This window comes from Cupressus sempervirens, chromosome 9 (genome assembly GCF_028749045.1).
Source record: "Cupressus sempervirens isolate cs-2001-9-10 chromosome 9, ASM2874904v1, whole genome shotgun sequence".
Lineage (NCBI taxonomy): Eukaryota > Viridiplantae > Streptophyta > Pinopsida > Cupressales > Cupressaceae > Cupressus > Cupressus sempervirens.
Genome location: NC_143126.1, coordinates 548,336,162 through 548,352,363, shown reverse-complemented (window position 1 = coordinate 548,352,363; position 16,202 = coordinate 548,336,162). Strand labels below are relative to the sequence as shown.

Here is a 16,202-nt window from a genome sequence, read left to right as displayed (position 1 = left end):
TTGCTTGTGCATTGACACCAAAATATTAAAGAAACCAATATCATGATATGTTGGGAAAACTTCCACCATATAGAGATTTAGAATTGTTTGATGGGTACAAGGCAACATTCCTTAAACACTTTCCTGATGATGATATGCGAGATTTGATTACAAATGAGATCATAGAGTTTGTGAATACAAGAGGTCTCAGTAATGATTCTCTTCATCATTGGTTTAGGAAGGATGGTCATCGTTGGTAATACCTCCATGACCAATGATTCCAACTACTGCAGCCCCTTGCAATCAAAATTATATCACAAGTTTTATTTATAATTCTAATTTACTCTATCTTGTCTTCATAGGTTGATAGTTCATCTGCATCGGATAAAAATTGGAGCACATATTTTTTCATCCACTCAGTAAAGCGCTATATGTTGCAATAAATAAGAGTGGAGGATTTAGCATGGTTACACCGTTGTCAGGGATAGGGGAATGCTAGAACAGGGGCAAAGTTTCTAGGGCAGGGGTGAGGGGGAGGGGGGAAAGGGACCTCAATGTGGGGGCAATGGGGGGAAGGGGTTGTATATACTAATTACTATACATATAGTACTTATAATGCTAGTTATGAAGAGATGTATATGGCTATTAACAAGTAAAATACTAAATAGAGTATCATGATATCAAAACTAGTGCAAAATGTAGTGAAGGAAGGCCTCTAATTTTCCCTCGAGAGCTTGGGTCTTAGGTGGCAATTGGCCACTAACAGTCAAGACAATTGAGAACTTGGGAACATCTCTAGCATTGTTCTTTTGTTCGGTGTGGGGGGATGGGAGGGGTGGAGAGGAAGCGTGTTTCCATGGAATGCATTCCAAATTGCATCTCCTTTCACACAAGCAAAAAGGAATACAAAGAAGGGGAGTCGAAGACATGGGATATAAATTTAAAGCATGCAGAGTTGGATGCTTCCACTTCTCAACTTGTAGTTGTTGAATTGGGGGAATTGGATATTGAAAATGTTATTGTTGCAACTAATCCTGTTGGCCTTGGCACTATTTGTGAATCAACTAATGCCATTGAAGAAGAACCCATTATGATTAGATGATTGAAATGTAGTATTAAGTTCCAATTGTTGCAAGTTCGAATAGATACTTGAACTTGATATTAGCATTTTTATATTTTGACGATGAACTTGGAAGTGTATGATGCTATGATTACAAGTTTATGGTGGTTTTATTGTTTATATGATATTATGTGTCATTCTAACCTCAATTCATGCTTCTAGGCTGCATATACACACATACACATATATATATGCTTTTGTACTAAGAAACCCAAACCCCTTTTCAAAATTTACATACAAGCAAACCGGTTCTTCAAACTCAAACTTGAACTCGATTCCGAATTTGAACCTGAACACAAACCAAAATGTGGCAGCTTTGATAAGCCTATACACTAGTTTTAAAATTATAACTATTATGCACTATTATAGATGGCACTTTGATGAGGAGGAAGGCAATAGTATAGTTTATAATCAAAATCATGAAGTAGTTTTAAAATTGAAACTATTATATAATATTATTATATACTAATGGTTCTACGATAAATTACAAATTAGAATAATGTAACTCTTATAATGTGTATAAATAATTTTTAAGATAGATGTGTGTGTATAAATAATGTTTAAGATAGATGTGTGTGTATAAATAATTTTCAAGATAGATGTGCTTGTGTTTATATGTTTTTATATGATTTTTAATTTTTAATTAGTATATTAGTTTTGCAGACAAAGACATACAGTTCATTATATGAGCAATATATCCAAAGTGCTCCATGAAATAAGATCTGAATGAAACAAACAAGCTTACATACTTGTAATAAAAATAGTCTACAACACATAATCATTAACATTTTTCTCCAACTAAAATAGTAGGTGCAAGCTAGGCATTGCGGAAACTAGTGGTTTAATAGTCTTCAACTAAGAAAATGTTCTTTGTTGAATTCAACCTCATATAAAGGGCTTACCAAGTGCTCTTATGGTATATAAAACATTGCAATTGTGGAATATGATTTGCTAAACTCTCTCATATATTGAACTACCCCTACAAAAATCCTTGTGTCAATCACAATGAAAGTCATTGATCACTTTAAAATGGCTTCCACTTGTACTTAATTCCCAACAGTAGCTAGATTTATGTCTCCTAAATGTTGATCTCAGTTTCTTCATAGACTTAGCTAATATTGATCTCAGACTTAGACAACCATTTGGTGTACATGGTGACTACTCTCTTAAAAAGCTGACCGAATATGTGCCTATGAAATCAGCAATATGAATATAAACAACAAAAAAAAAATCTACAATTCTTCGGTTAAACTGTATCTTATTTGCTCTCTATATCTCTCTGCTATGGAAAATCCCCTTAAGTTTTAAAAAAGTAATTTTTGCCTCTTTTTATACAATTTTTTACATTACTTTTTAAATCTGATGTTTTCTCCCTTTTTCTCAACTTTTAAAAAAATCTTATACTTTTAGTTTGTCAAATTTTTCCCCAAACAGTTTTTTCTGCTCCGGGAAATATCTTTGATGAAAAACACAAAGATCATAGTAAGGTCACCCAATACTCCAGGAAAGTGGTCAAAAAAATGATAACAGGATGCCAGAAGGGAATTCTTTGCATCAAAGAATACACCATAACATCTGGAAAGGAGAGCAATCAAAGTCACTTTTTGAGAGGAAGCGCCTAAGAAAAAGGGGAAACAATCCAAGATGCAGGAATAGTTGTAAACTTGAACTGTATAGAGATATTCTGAAAAGAATACATATCAATGGGAATCTGCAAAGCTAATGATCAATTTCCAATCATTCTTGTCTCTCCTAGTCAACTTTGAACATATCTCATTTTCCACTCGACAGACTCTGTCAAGAACCAGATTTCCCTTAAATTTGTAAATGGAACGTTTTGTAAATAACTCAAAATATCTGTAAGGATTAAATTCAATGATCTAATGGAGACTAAAAGTATAGATGACAGGTCATGTATTCAAAATTTCAACCATACATTAACTTATAATGTTGTAAATGAATAATCAGATTTGACATTTCTATCACTTTTAGAATTCTGGAACTGTCATTGTAGGAAACATGTATGAACAAAAAGGACTTGATAGGAAATCTTTAGACTACCTGTAATGTTGCACTTGTTGATTTTGGAACCTTCTTGTTGGCTGTCTACTGTCATTTCCAACACTCTGTGTTCTCAACAATGTCACAGGTAGGTTTTGAACTTCTTGCCCACAGACATCACATATTTTGTTTCCCTTGATGGTAAACCATTTCACTGCACACTCTTCATGTGCAAGTGCAAGCTCACCTTTGCAACTGCATTCCATTTTAAGAGTCTTTCCTCCTTCACAAAATGCATCCATACAAATCCTACAAACTGCTTCTTCTTCAGGAATTTCTTGTGTGTCATCCTCAATCTCTGTAAGCTACATATAATATTAGAACTTTCCAACCAGACATGCTGACAAGCAATTTAAAATTGCTCAAAAGTACCCATAATTGTAATCTGGCAAATTCAGTAAACCTGGAGTATATTATTCATTTTATATAAGGGAAAGACAATTAAATACAGGAAGTTACCAGAATCTACAGCTGAGATTTCCCTTGGTGTGGTAGCACCTCCAGCCTCAGTCACTCGAGGTGTAATGGGTTTGACAAGAATGACACCACGTGGAGAATCTGTTCGCCTGAAGCTCTTCTTTTTATTATTTAAGGGTGCTGACAGTGAGCGAGAAATTTTTCCTATAACAGCACGTACCTATCGGAAAATCACTATGGTCAAAAATTATAATAATGGTTTGAAAACATTTGAACTGCCATTAAGGGAGGAAAAACACCTTAACAGTTCGCTTTTGATTGATGTTGCAATACAATAGAAAAAGGAAACTATAGCATTTTGCAGTAACATTTCCTCTGGTCTTTAAGTTAGTTTGTAACAACCCAAGGAAAATAATTTAACAGGAAACAAGCAATCCCCATAATCAAGATCCTTACAAAGGCCTTAAAATCTATAACTATTCTATATTAAAAATGGAGTAGCTAATCTGAAACCATTATAAGATGTTGAAGCATAATCAGATATTGGCACAATGCAGCTATTGTAAGTTGGCATAGACTTATAAATATCCTAATGAATTGCATATCTTCAATACAGATGTTTGATTCAAACTCTAACATTTACAGGAACACTATTTTTACACTCATAGTGTCCATTTATTTCATCATCAAATTTGAACATTAAATCTAAAAAACAACTGTTCCAAGTTTATTTCCTTTTCAAGAAATCACAAACATTATTGGCAGATGTTGTATTGGAATATTGTTTTCATTTCTAACGATATATTTTGAAAATTGAAAGTTGAATTATTTATAAACAATTAGATTTTTATATTTTAAAAAGTCAACAGAAATACAAAATAAAATCACATATCCAGACTTCAAGAAATAAGTTGTTTTGACTTTATTGAGCGCTTACAGAAAATTTATTTGACCTAGATTTGACATCATAAACTTAGTTTGTGTTGGGGCAGAAACGTATACAATTTGATTGCGCACTTAGCTCAAGTAAGAGTTTTCCCTAGATTTAATGGGAACATTTTGGAAGTGGTTAGAGATACTCTATTTTGCAAATACTTTTAGTAAAAAGGGTCAAAATTCTTTAGCGATTTAGTCTAATAAAGTGTAGATATGCATTAATGATTTAGACTTGTCTTCCAAATTGCTTTTTGTAAGAGATGAGGATTTTTTTGAAAATGATGTGGTGCCTCTCCCATTCGATTTCTGTATGCCATCCTGATGGATGTGACCTTGATATTCTTGTTTTTTTGAGTAATCATGTTGGACAAATGAGTGGCTTACATCCTTGGGGTGATTTGATATAGGCTGTTGTATCACGAGACTGATTATGCTTTATGCCCGACTTATGAAGCTTATGATGTATTTGATGGTTTCATTGAGGTGGCACTAGTGATTACCTGGATTTGTATGGTATCATGATGTTATTCCATGAGTAGTGGCTGCATTGTGTGATGCATTGAACTACTGCACCTGATTCTATTTCCTACAATAGTGTTGACTTATATGTTTCATCATGTTGTTAGTGGTATTTTGGCCATATCTATATGGTGGTGCCTTGTGATGTTATCTGGTGTATTTCACATTTGAGGTTATTGATGTTGCTTTAGGATGACTCTCTGCAGTTGGTAAAGTATTAGGCCGTAATTGTTGTTGAGTAATTCAAATGTTATTTCCATTGTTATATGCTTAGAATAATCGGGAAATGATTTATCTATATTTGGGTTTGAGATTATGTATTATATTTGCACATGGAAGATGTTCATTTGGATTCATGGTTATTGTGTCTCTATGCTGTGGATATTTGTCCATCAATTTCAACTCATATACATGCTCGAAGGACTAGAAATGATTATTAAAATGTTTTAATTTAAATGAAATATCATGTAATTACATGTTGTTATTCTATATTGCACTGCTGCCATACGTGGATTGTCCATTGGTGCTAGTCCAAAGCGGGAACGGAGTCATAGTCACTTACTTGCGAGATCTATACGGTGTCTCATTCTCCCTCACATGACTACATGTATGTTTGTGCTTCGGCTATTATATATTGAGCATTTGCACTTGATGTTTGCTTGTTTACTAAACGGGTACCAAGTAGATTCACCCCAAATTCAAGATCTGAGTATGTATCTGTTGAGGTCGTTTTTGTACCACTACATAACATATAGCGATTGAATACTTGATATGGAATATCAAACACTCAATCCCTTTCTTGAAAAGTTAATACTCATGAAGACATGAGAAAAACTCCAATGTTCCTTACACCTATGGATACTAACTCAGTTATATCAATGTGATTTGTTGGTAATCACGTAGGCAGCCTTACGTTGTTCATTCAAGGATAACTTGGACTTTTGGTGTGATGGTGATGAATCCAGCTTTGTAATGTGTATGAGCGCCACATAATGTTCATGGTGGTGATGATGGAGGGTGTGTTCAAATGACTTATGCCTTCCTAACTTTCTAAGAATGAAATCCGACAACTCAACTACTTGCTATTTTACTCCTATACCTATGAATGGAAAGATTAGCAAATGGACGAGGATCGAATCTAATGAAAGCCAACCAGCAGCTTTACCTCCATAGATGCAATGATTAAAGGGGAAAAGGCCAGATTACTGCGCAAGGCTTCCTAACAAGCCACTAGGATGCTAGTGGCCTAGTTTATAGATCCCTATCAAACATCCACTAATATCACCATGCAACTATCCATCTACTCTTACTCTTACTTAGCAACTTTCTCAAAATGAAATCTACTTTAACAACTTCAAAGGAAATCTAATTCCAACTATTGGAAGTAGAAACCATGCAATAACACCAAGTGTTCTTAATCACCATGCAAGTCACAACAATGAGAAAGAAGCAATTTTGGTATTATCTTAAGCAACAATCTTCTTCAACTCTTTACAAATGAGAGCAAATGGCCTTATATAGAGGCCAAAGATACAACCAACGATAGAGATTAAGAGGCAAAATCAATGATCTAGATCGAATCCTAAAAGCCCTAATTAGGGTTGCCACCCCATTGACCAATGAAAAGACACCACCTCATGAATGGACCAATGAAAAAAAAGGAAAAGTGGCAACCAATGAGAAAACACCAAAAGGGTAGCCAATCAAAATCAGACACCTATCCTACCCAAGGAGAATTTGCCACTTGGACTTACACCAAATGATCTTCTAATATAGTTCTACCCTTTTCTTTCATCCTTTTAACCAAAGTGATGAACTTGGCTAACTTGTCATTGCCTTACTTCATGGAAGGGCAAAGCATGTGCTTCATCTTGAGCTCAGTTGAATTCATCATGTTGCTTGCTGCTTGCAATGTCTTCTCATGATCCTTCTTATATTCTTTCGCATATTCGATAAAGGCATTAAGGGAGGCAAGGGTGCCCGAAAGTTTCTTCTTGATGGCAACTTTCGCCAACTCATCCAATCTTGATCCAAATTCTGTCTCATTGATGTCCCCCTCTCAAATATCTTCAAAATCAAGTGTAGCCCCACCAGCACTCAACATGGTTGAAATGGAAGTGTTAACGCCTGGGCTATGTTGTGCGATCTCATTCTGTATCTCTTCAAGTATCCTCAATCTAATAGTCAAGGCAAGACTCCACAGTACTCATTCCTCCTTCATCTACCAACTTGGCCCTTTCCAAATATTTCTCCGGTAGCTTGATAAATGCCTATAGCCTAGGAATGGCTAAGTCCTTGACTGGAAGGAAATCCTTCCACTCCCCTTCAAATGTTCTGAATTTGTCTCTAATAGCCACCGATGATGTAAATGTCGAGATAAAGTAAGGCAAGAAATTTCGCCCATCTTGAATTGTATCATCGATTGAATCCTTGACTTTACGCAACTAAGTCGATATCTCTTCTATGTTGCTCCCACTGTCTTGTGGAAGGGTTGCCTAGCTTATTTCCTCAATATCAATTGGCCTATCCTCTTCTTCACTAGTGACTGCCACATCATCTCCATGTTGGTTCTCCGAGAGAGGAGAGTACTCGATACTGTTGCTGTAACCACTTGATTCTAAAATAGAGCTCACCTCTACTGCGGCCCCTTGTCCACTTGTATTATCCTCTTGACTTCTAGCCTCAATTATGCTCTCACTTGACAGTGCCCATTCTATTTCTTTATTGGAAGCTCCTGATGTTCTTTACTTTTCTCGACCTCCAAACTTCTCTTCTTGTTCTTAACTATTCTTTGTTGTTGGCTACTGCCCCCACCTTTCTGTCTGACTGACTCCGCTGGACCTTCTTCCTCTGGTTTCATCTTCTCATAAGTAAGGTGTACCTTCTGACTTTGTAATTGCCATAACTTCTCATTGTACCATGACTCGGTGCACAGATCAATTGTCCTTGTAACTGCCTCTAAGGAAGGATCCTAATGATCATCCCAATCCACTGGACTCAATTCTGTTCCATTTATTGTATCATAATCTTCTCTTAGCACCTTTTCATCATCTTCCAGCTGATCGGGAATATCAAGGCCTCTCAATCTAATTGCCCTCATCATGCTCACTGACAACCTTGAGAAAGCTAGCTTCCTCACATGACAACCATCCTATGCATTGGTTAAAAAATCTTCTATAGTAGGAATATGTTTGAATGTATTTCCGTGAGATGCCTTGATAAGACCATTAGGATCGAATCCTTGTCTTGCTCTATACCATCCTAGATGATACCATTCAAACTCTTTCTCCGCAGCTGCAAAGGCGACAAGATTGGGACGAGTATCATTGCTTATTCCAAATGAGAAGGTAATCCCTATCTCACCTTTAAGTTTCATCATTTTGTCATAATGCTCAAGTTGCCTAGCCAACTCCAAAACTACCTTGTCCGGCGGGTAGCTTGGAAGTCTCTTGGGGCAAACTATACTTCCTACTACTCTAATATATGTGAATTGCGGAAATTGCATGAACCAACTCCCATACTTCTTAACCTTTGCTTCCGCTTCCATTGAGAGCCTTCTAGCAAGTGTCCCTTGTAATATCCTTACCATCTTCATGGCAAAGGCATCAGAAAATATTTTATAATCTTTGGCGTTGTGCAAATGAAGCTCTGGATAGCACTCATGCACCAAACATTGCCCCAGCCCACTACCAATTACTCCTAAGGCCTTAAGTCTAGGATTTTCATATAGTCAATAGAAAAGATAGGATCCCATATAGAATTGCTTTTGATTTTGTACTGTCCTGAGTTGTAACTCTAAATTTTCGCTTATAATCCTAGCCCAATCAAATTTTCTCTTTCCATTCTCAATTTCATCAATAAAGTACCTCCAGTTCTCGAATTGCATAACCTTGAGCCATGCCCATGATTCGGCTGAGAAGCACAATAAGATCGCCACACTCTGATTTGAAATCTGACTCGAGGAGCCTTGATGACCTGGTGACTCCTTTCTTGCCTTCATGTAACCAATTCTGGTTTATATGAATGAAGTAAGCGTCCTAATTATCCTGAAATAACTTGGCCGCCTGATCCATCATTACCACTATCATGCTTTTATACTGGGGAATATTAAATGCTTCTTCGACCACTTGTCTGCCGATGCTGACTAACACTCTCTTCCCTTCATCAAAAATGATGGACTTGGTAACAATATCAAATCGGGATGCACACTCCATTACCAATTCCGGACAAGGCAAGGTAGGAGGAAAAGTTGTCGCATATACAATTTCGCTCTTGTACATCTTCTTTGCCATGGGAGATTATCCTTCCTTCAATCTATCCTTCAACTATACCATATTCACTATACCGATATTGGTATCACTTATTCGCCTCACTTTCGAGAAGAAGACGGTCTTAGGCATCATGTCTTCCTTGTCTTTTTTGGTATTCGTTCCCTATGGGTTCTTGCTTGCACTAACATCTACCATCTTAAACACTTATTTCTGCCCATTCGTTCTAAATGATATGGACTACACTTATCAATCTTCAACCTTCTTTCTATCAATGGAATCTAGCTTATTTCTGCTTCTACAAGTCCTATCTCTACACTTATCAATCTCCAACCTTCAACCTAGGGGTGGGACTACCACTTATTTTTGCCTCTTTGTTACCTTAGGATGGACTACACTTATATCTCCCAACTTTAGCCTATCATTAGAATGATGAAGTGGTGGATGATGAAGGCAAGAAGAAAATAAGGGAAACCACCAAGCAAGAACAAGGAATAGAATTCGCCTTTGAACCAATCTTCACCTCTAAAAATGAGTAGAATTTTACCATAAATTTGCCTTTAGCAATAACCAGGCCCTCTTCAAATTCAGATCAGATTTCGGAAATTTCAATCCTCCTTGCAAATAATGATGCCCTAGCAAAAAAGCAGAATTTTGACTTCCTTGAAATTGCTCACATTTGCCAAAAATCAAACCTTGGATCACATAGCCTCTTCACCAAACAAAATCGCCTAAATCTGGGAGGAGAAATCGCAGCCTTCAAAAGAAAATCAAACCTCAAAAAAATTGTATAAGCTGAATAAAATTCAGATCTACTCCAAAATTTGACCTAGGGCAGAAATTTGCCTAAGTAAGAAGAAGAAAATGCCGCCAGGCAATGGAAAATCCTGCCCAAAAATCGCCCAAATCTAAAAGTTGCTCCTCTAGAAAAGAATTGCTCACCCAAGGAGGAAGAGGAAGAAGGAATGAGGAAATAAGAGGGAGGGGGGGAGGGGAAGCCCCTCTTATACCAAATTTTCTTGTCTCTCCAACTGGGCCAACTTGCCCTAGAGGAAAGCAAAATTAAATTAGCTCCTTTGTTAATGACCCAAATTTAAATGCCACATTAAAATTACCTAGCCCATAGTGAAATTAGCCCATTTAATTGCCAATTTTGATCAAAAATTGCATAATAAAACAAGGTAAGCCTAGGAGGTGTCAAAATTTTCATTTAATAACATTTTAGCAATTAAAATTGAATTTAGCAAAGCTAAAATCAATTTTCAATTCCAATTTACCAATTTCCGTTAAAAAATTTAAAATCTTCTAGGCAATATTTCAATCAAATTAATGTGATTTTGCAATTTAATCCAATTTTGCAATACAATTTCAATTTTTTTTAAAACCAAAATAAATCATTTTTTTGACAGTCAAAATCGATTTTCCAATTTCAATTTCAATATCAAAAAAAAAATTCCTTTTCACCAAATAATTCAAGATTTTCCAAAACAATTAAATCTAAAATCCATTCTAAAAATGTTCGAGCTTATATAATTATATCAAATTTTCAAAATCCATCTAAGTCCAAAAATTTGCAAATTTATCCTGTCAAATATTGTTCTAATCATAGAAAAAAATGTTGTTTTTGAAATTTGTTTGGCCTAAGGATAAAATTACATGTTCCGGAAAAACAAGTTAACACCAAGTGAAAAAAACAAATCATATCAAATCCCTCCTGGCCCGAAGGCATCCAAGGTGTAAAATTTTCAAATCGAAAACCTTTGGACAACTCCAAACTTGCTAAGGCAACCGAAAAATTCCAAAAATCCACAAAAATTTTCAAAGCTTGCGCAAGAAAAGAGGGTCCCCAAAGTTTTGGGGCAATGATGTGAAAACCTCACAACAGTATCCACAGATAGAAAACTCACAATTTAGTCGTTGAGTTTTAAAAACTTGCTAAGTTTTTTAGCTCGGCAATTTTCCTAAAAAATAGCAAGATCAGGGGCACCAAATTTATAGAAAAAACTTGGCGAGTTGTTGAAAAACACTGGCCTGTGCAGTGAAGTCAGAGATTAAATGCCCAAAAACATCATTTTTTGATACCAATTTGCATTTGCAACATTGTGGAGCATTGTTTCAACGTCTAAAATCAAAAAAATGTCATTTTTGAAGCTCCTTTCTTATTTGCAGGAGGATTTAGTCACTTTTTCAGCTCAGGGGCAAGACAATTTATACAAATATAACATTTAAGTATAAGTTTCTTAACTTTAAGTTATATTTGTATAAACATTGTCGGGGTGTTTGAGATAGTCTTCAGCTTCAAGGAGTTAAAATCCAGATTCTAGATTTTGGGTGTTTTCAAAAAATTACAAGCTTGGACAATTTCAAGATTCAACATCCCTTTAACAGTGTTATTTCCCACAACTGTCGTGACTATTTGAGGACAAATTGAAGCTAGAACAAGGATTTTCTAATTATTCTAACTCATTTTCTCACAAGTCACTTGGTTTCAATTCTATATTTCTGAGTCCTGATAGACTTAGTTCAACCACTTGTTCACACCCAAGACAAGCATTACTTTCCAACAAGCCAAAATTGCTCAAACTCACTCTCGGACTATTTTGCTATGATATATTTACTTCTAGTTTTATAGGAACTATTTACTCTAATGTATTCTCTTCTAGTTTTATAGAAACTAACTACAATGACTGTATTTACTTCGATTTCTATAGAAACTATTTACTATTTTGCTTCTCACCATCAACATTCCGCATGAGAATGGGATTTTGTACCCACTTTGCACTTATATATATATCTAAAATTTGCTTGTTTCTTTTGTTAAAACTAGAGTACAGAAATCCATGAAGATAACCAGCAATAAGAAAGAGAGAAAACCAAAACAAAGAACACCAGAATTATCCTGAGAAAACCCTTCGAGAATCAAGGGAAAAAGTCAGCCACACAATACAAATATATCTTCACTGATAATGAAAATGTTCGAGTGTACAATATCCTTTGCTTGATGTGAATATATAAAAATAGGAGAGACACTTTACATTATAACCGAAAGGTCTCTTGAGATTCTCATTACTCCTATAATTAATTATAACTCTTCGAATATTCATGCCTCAATGCATGTGAATGACACATGTCATTTAAATTTAATATTACATATTAACCATAAGTGTCCTTTTCAGCTGAAGGTGACAATAACGGTAATAACATCCATATTTTGAGAGATAAAGATCTCTATCACAGCTACCATCTTCAACACTCCCTCTTAGCCAAAGAGAGATCTTTAGCTGAATAGTCACACAAAGCTACAACCAAAAATGTCAATGATAAATTCTGATCATATGAATTCAAAACATAATTTATGGAGTTACTCAACATGAAACCTGTAACAATGAGTCATATTCATGGAATCACTCAACATGAAAACCTATAACAATGAGTCATATTCATGGAATCACTCAACATGAAAAGATTAGTAAGACTCACAACTAAGCCTTTATTCATGGACTCTCCCAACATGAATTGTCATGGAATCTCTCAACATGACATCCAACTCCCATCAGAGAATCTCTCAACATGATGACATCATGGACTCTCTCAACATGATGTTCACTAATGCATAGCGAAAGAATTATCATAGTTGATCTTACAATCTCATTTATTTACCCAAGAATAGAAATGGACATTATAAAAACAAGACTTAGTTCCATCTAAGTCTCAAACTTTACAACTACCATAAGCATCACAAGCATATGAGAGTGAAGGGGAATCCATAAACACTTCCTCTTAATTATGAAGCTTCTCTTTGAAGCGAAAAACTCCCTCTAAAGCTCAGCATCTCCCTCTAGAGCTATAATCCTTATCTTGTTGCATCATGCAACCAAGACAGATTATTAAAATCAACTATCAATGCTAAACATAGTCTCTTTTCAAGCAATATAACCATAAATGCTCATCTCTATGTGGTCTAATCTCAATAAACACACATACACAAAGAGGTTCTAAATAATCCCCGTAAATCTCATAGCATCAATATAATTAAAAGAATGTAATATTAACATCACAATAATATTAAAGTCATTATAAAGATAACAAAGAAAACCTCCCTCTAAAATCATAAGCTCCCTCTGAGACTTATATCTGCAGCAGATGTAAGTTCTAGTTGCTTTCACAAAACCACTACATAAAATAAACCAAGCGTATTGCTCCACAACCTAAAAAGACTCCCTTTGGAGCTGAGAAGATTCCCTCTGAACATGATCCTCCCTTTTAAACGAAGATATGCATCAACAATACAAATAATGTTTGCATGTTCATCAATCTCTCATCACTTCATTGGTGCAGCCTGCAATGAAGTGAGTTTAATAAAATCTATCATTTAGATCAATGCAAACTCTATACCCAGTGTTGTAAAAATTCAATATTCAATGATATAATTATGAGATACTTATCTCTTTCATATGCAGATTCACCAATGTTTTCAAGCAAGATATCCTTTGCCCATCAACAATTCCAAGAGCTTACTTAAAGACCATGCAACTGAAAACAAATTCAAACAAGCATACGAACCACAAGTGTTGCTATAACACCATACCAAGAACAACAAATTATGGTATAGCCTCTGTAACAGATATTAAAATAGCATCTCACGATGACTAACTCATTCAACAAATACTCTACGGCTAGATGCCAATCACAGAGTCTCAATTCACTCTTAATACATTGTGCTGGAAAATAAGTGCAGATATTACTTTTTCTACACTACTATCCATACGTAATAGATTCTGACTCGAGCCTCAATAGCCATGAAACTTAGAGAGATATGATGAAATAATTATGTGATGGTAACATCTGTTAAATTCTTCTATTGAGTTCTCTCAAATGAATAGGCAACCACAGGGACAAAGACTTATCAGAAATATAATTGTCAGGGCACAGTCTTTATCAGATGTAACATTGCAAACTTGAATTGATCTTACTTTGCAACTTAAACTTCTATGAATAAATATTGTATATAAACAATTACTTATGTTAAAATCATATACTTGTAAATGAAGTTTGAGGAGGAGAGAGAAGCAATAATTTATGTCACAATGACTTGCCCCCCTCCCCTTTTATTCTACTAGCGACAACAAATTCCCTCATGTGCATACACATCACATCTCAGACATTCATCAACTCACATCAAAACCAATAGCAATTAGTTTCAAGAATAATAACTGCAATGAATCTCAAGGACCAACTCAACTCGAGCGATTTAGAATAAGGAAAGCAAATATGTAACATCCCATTAAATCGAGCCAAATACGATTAGAAATAAGTTCAATTTACAAATTTATAAGGTTCGATTCAACCGCAAATAATGATAAAACATATGCGGTGAACAAAATTTACCTCACGCAGGACACCTGACTAATATTTTGCACATAATCTTGACATTTTATGATATCAACCTTCTTGATCTACCAAACATACCAGAAAATTCCTGCACATCCAATTACTTGCACTATGCAAGCTCTTCTCGAGCCCCATATGCCTTTTCTTGAATATCCTTTGCAACCAATGCAATCTAGTTGCTTCCCAAAACAAGAAAGAGACGACAGTTACACACATGGAATCAATTGCAATATAATGTAGAAACATAGACAAATATGGCTACCATTATAATAAGCAAAATGCAAAAACAGGACAAGCCACAATATGTATTGAAGCCTTCACTTTTGTAAAGTATGCCATAATATAAACAAACTCGTTGTCCAAGAATTGCAAACTCATTCCATCAACCATCAGACATAGAATCCGAGAAGGCTTTGCAGGAATGCAACAATTCTCCAAAAGATAACAAAGATTACCATAAATCATCATAGCAGCAATACAAGGGCCGATACAGTCAACCGAAAGATTTGAAGGTCAAAAGAAAGCATCCAAAATGACAATGAAGAGGTGCCCTGCTCAAGTCTCATAAAACTTGAACATTATGGAAAGAATGCCCGACTGTTTAACTTTCACAACAACAACGAAAGACACCTACCGGGGAATTATAATAATCTCAACATAATGAGAACGCCAGCTGTTATCGAGAGCTACAGTGGAAGGCCACGCTAGCAGCTAGTAGAGATAATAATAAAGGCTTCGATAAAAAAAAACAAAGCTGCCATCGAAAGAAAGTTAATGTGAAGAGGTTACAAGATATAACAACATAACTTGAAACTCAACAAGGCAAAAAGAAAACTTATCTATCATCATGAAATATGCCAACGTGTCAAGAGCAAAGACAATTCTGAAATAACCATTCAACGACCCGAAACAATAGCAGGTAACGATAGCAACTTTCTCACATTTCCCGCATGCATGGAATTTCTGTTCTGGAAATACACGCATTTAATAGACTCTTGCCAAATGTTTTCCTTTGTCACATGATGCATGCCCAAGAGTAACTGAAGACGATACCTCTTCATCTCCTGTGAAGACCTGCAATGCCATTTTGGCCTCGACATGAACAAATGAAGACTATACAAAGAGTTGAGAGATGGGAAGATCATTTTCCTCAACTTCTCATACCTAACATGCCAAAGATTATGACTTCCTATGTGAGGGAAGAGATGCAGAAAAATGGTGGAATGAGAGGTATCCCTGGTTTTGAATGAATCGGGAAAATGAAGAGAGATCGCTTGGCATCTCCTCCAATAAGACGAGCTCTGACATGTTAAAATTATCCACAAACGATTAAAAAAATATCCAGCATTTTCTTAAAAACTAATTAGTGTCAAAAAATGCCTCATAGCGTCATTCCTGATCGAAGAAAAAATAAAATATCTCAAACAAAGCATACAATCATTGCCATAGATACAAAGAAAGTCGAGTGGCATGGAGAATCCCAGATAAAGAAATCTCTGCCATAAAGCCTA

At 35.5% G+C, this 16,202-nt stretch overlaps 1 protein-coding gene across 2 annotated transcripts in view; it reads right to left on the bottom strand.

Annotated features, from left to right (window-relative positions):
* LOC149539809 (uncharacterized) overlaps positions 1-16,202 on the bottom strand; it is a 109,489-nt gene that overhangs the window by 53,703 nt on the left and 39,584 nt on the right. For both annotated transcript variants that reach the window (XM_089801007.1, XM_089801005.1), the window contains exons 3-4: positions 3,620-3,797; positions 3,161-3,458 (exon numbers count right to left, since the gene is read on the bottom strand). In XM_089801007.1, coding sequence (XP_089657133.1) covers positions 3,161-3,458; positions 3,620-3,797 — 476 coding nt within the window. The remainder of the gene's footprint in view (positions 1-3,160; positions 3,459-3,619; positions 3,798-16,202) is intronic.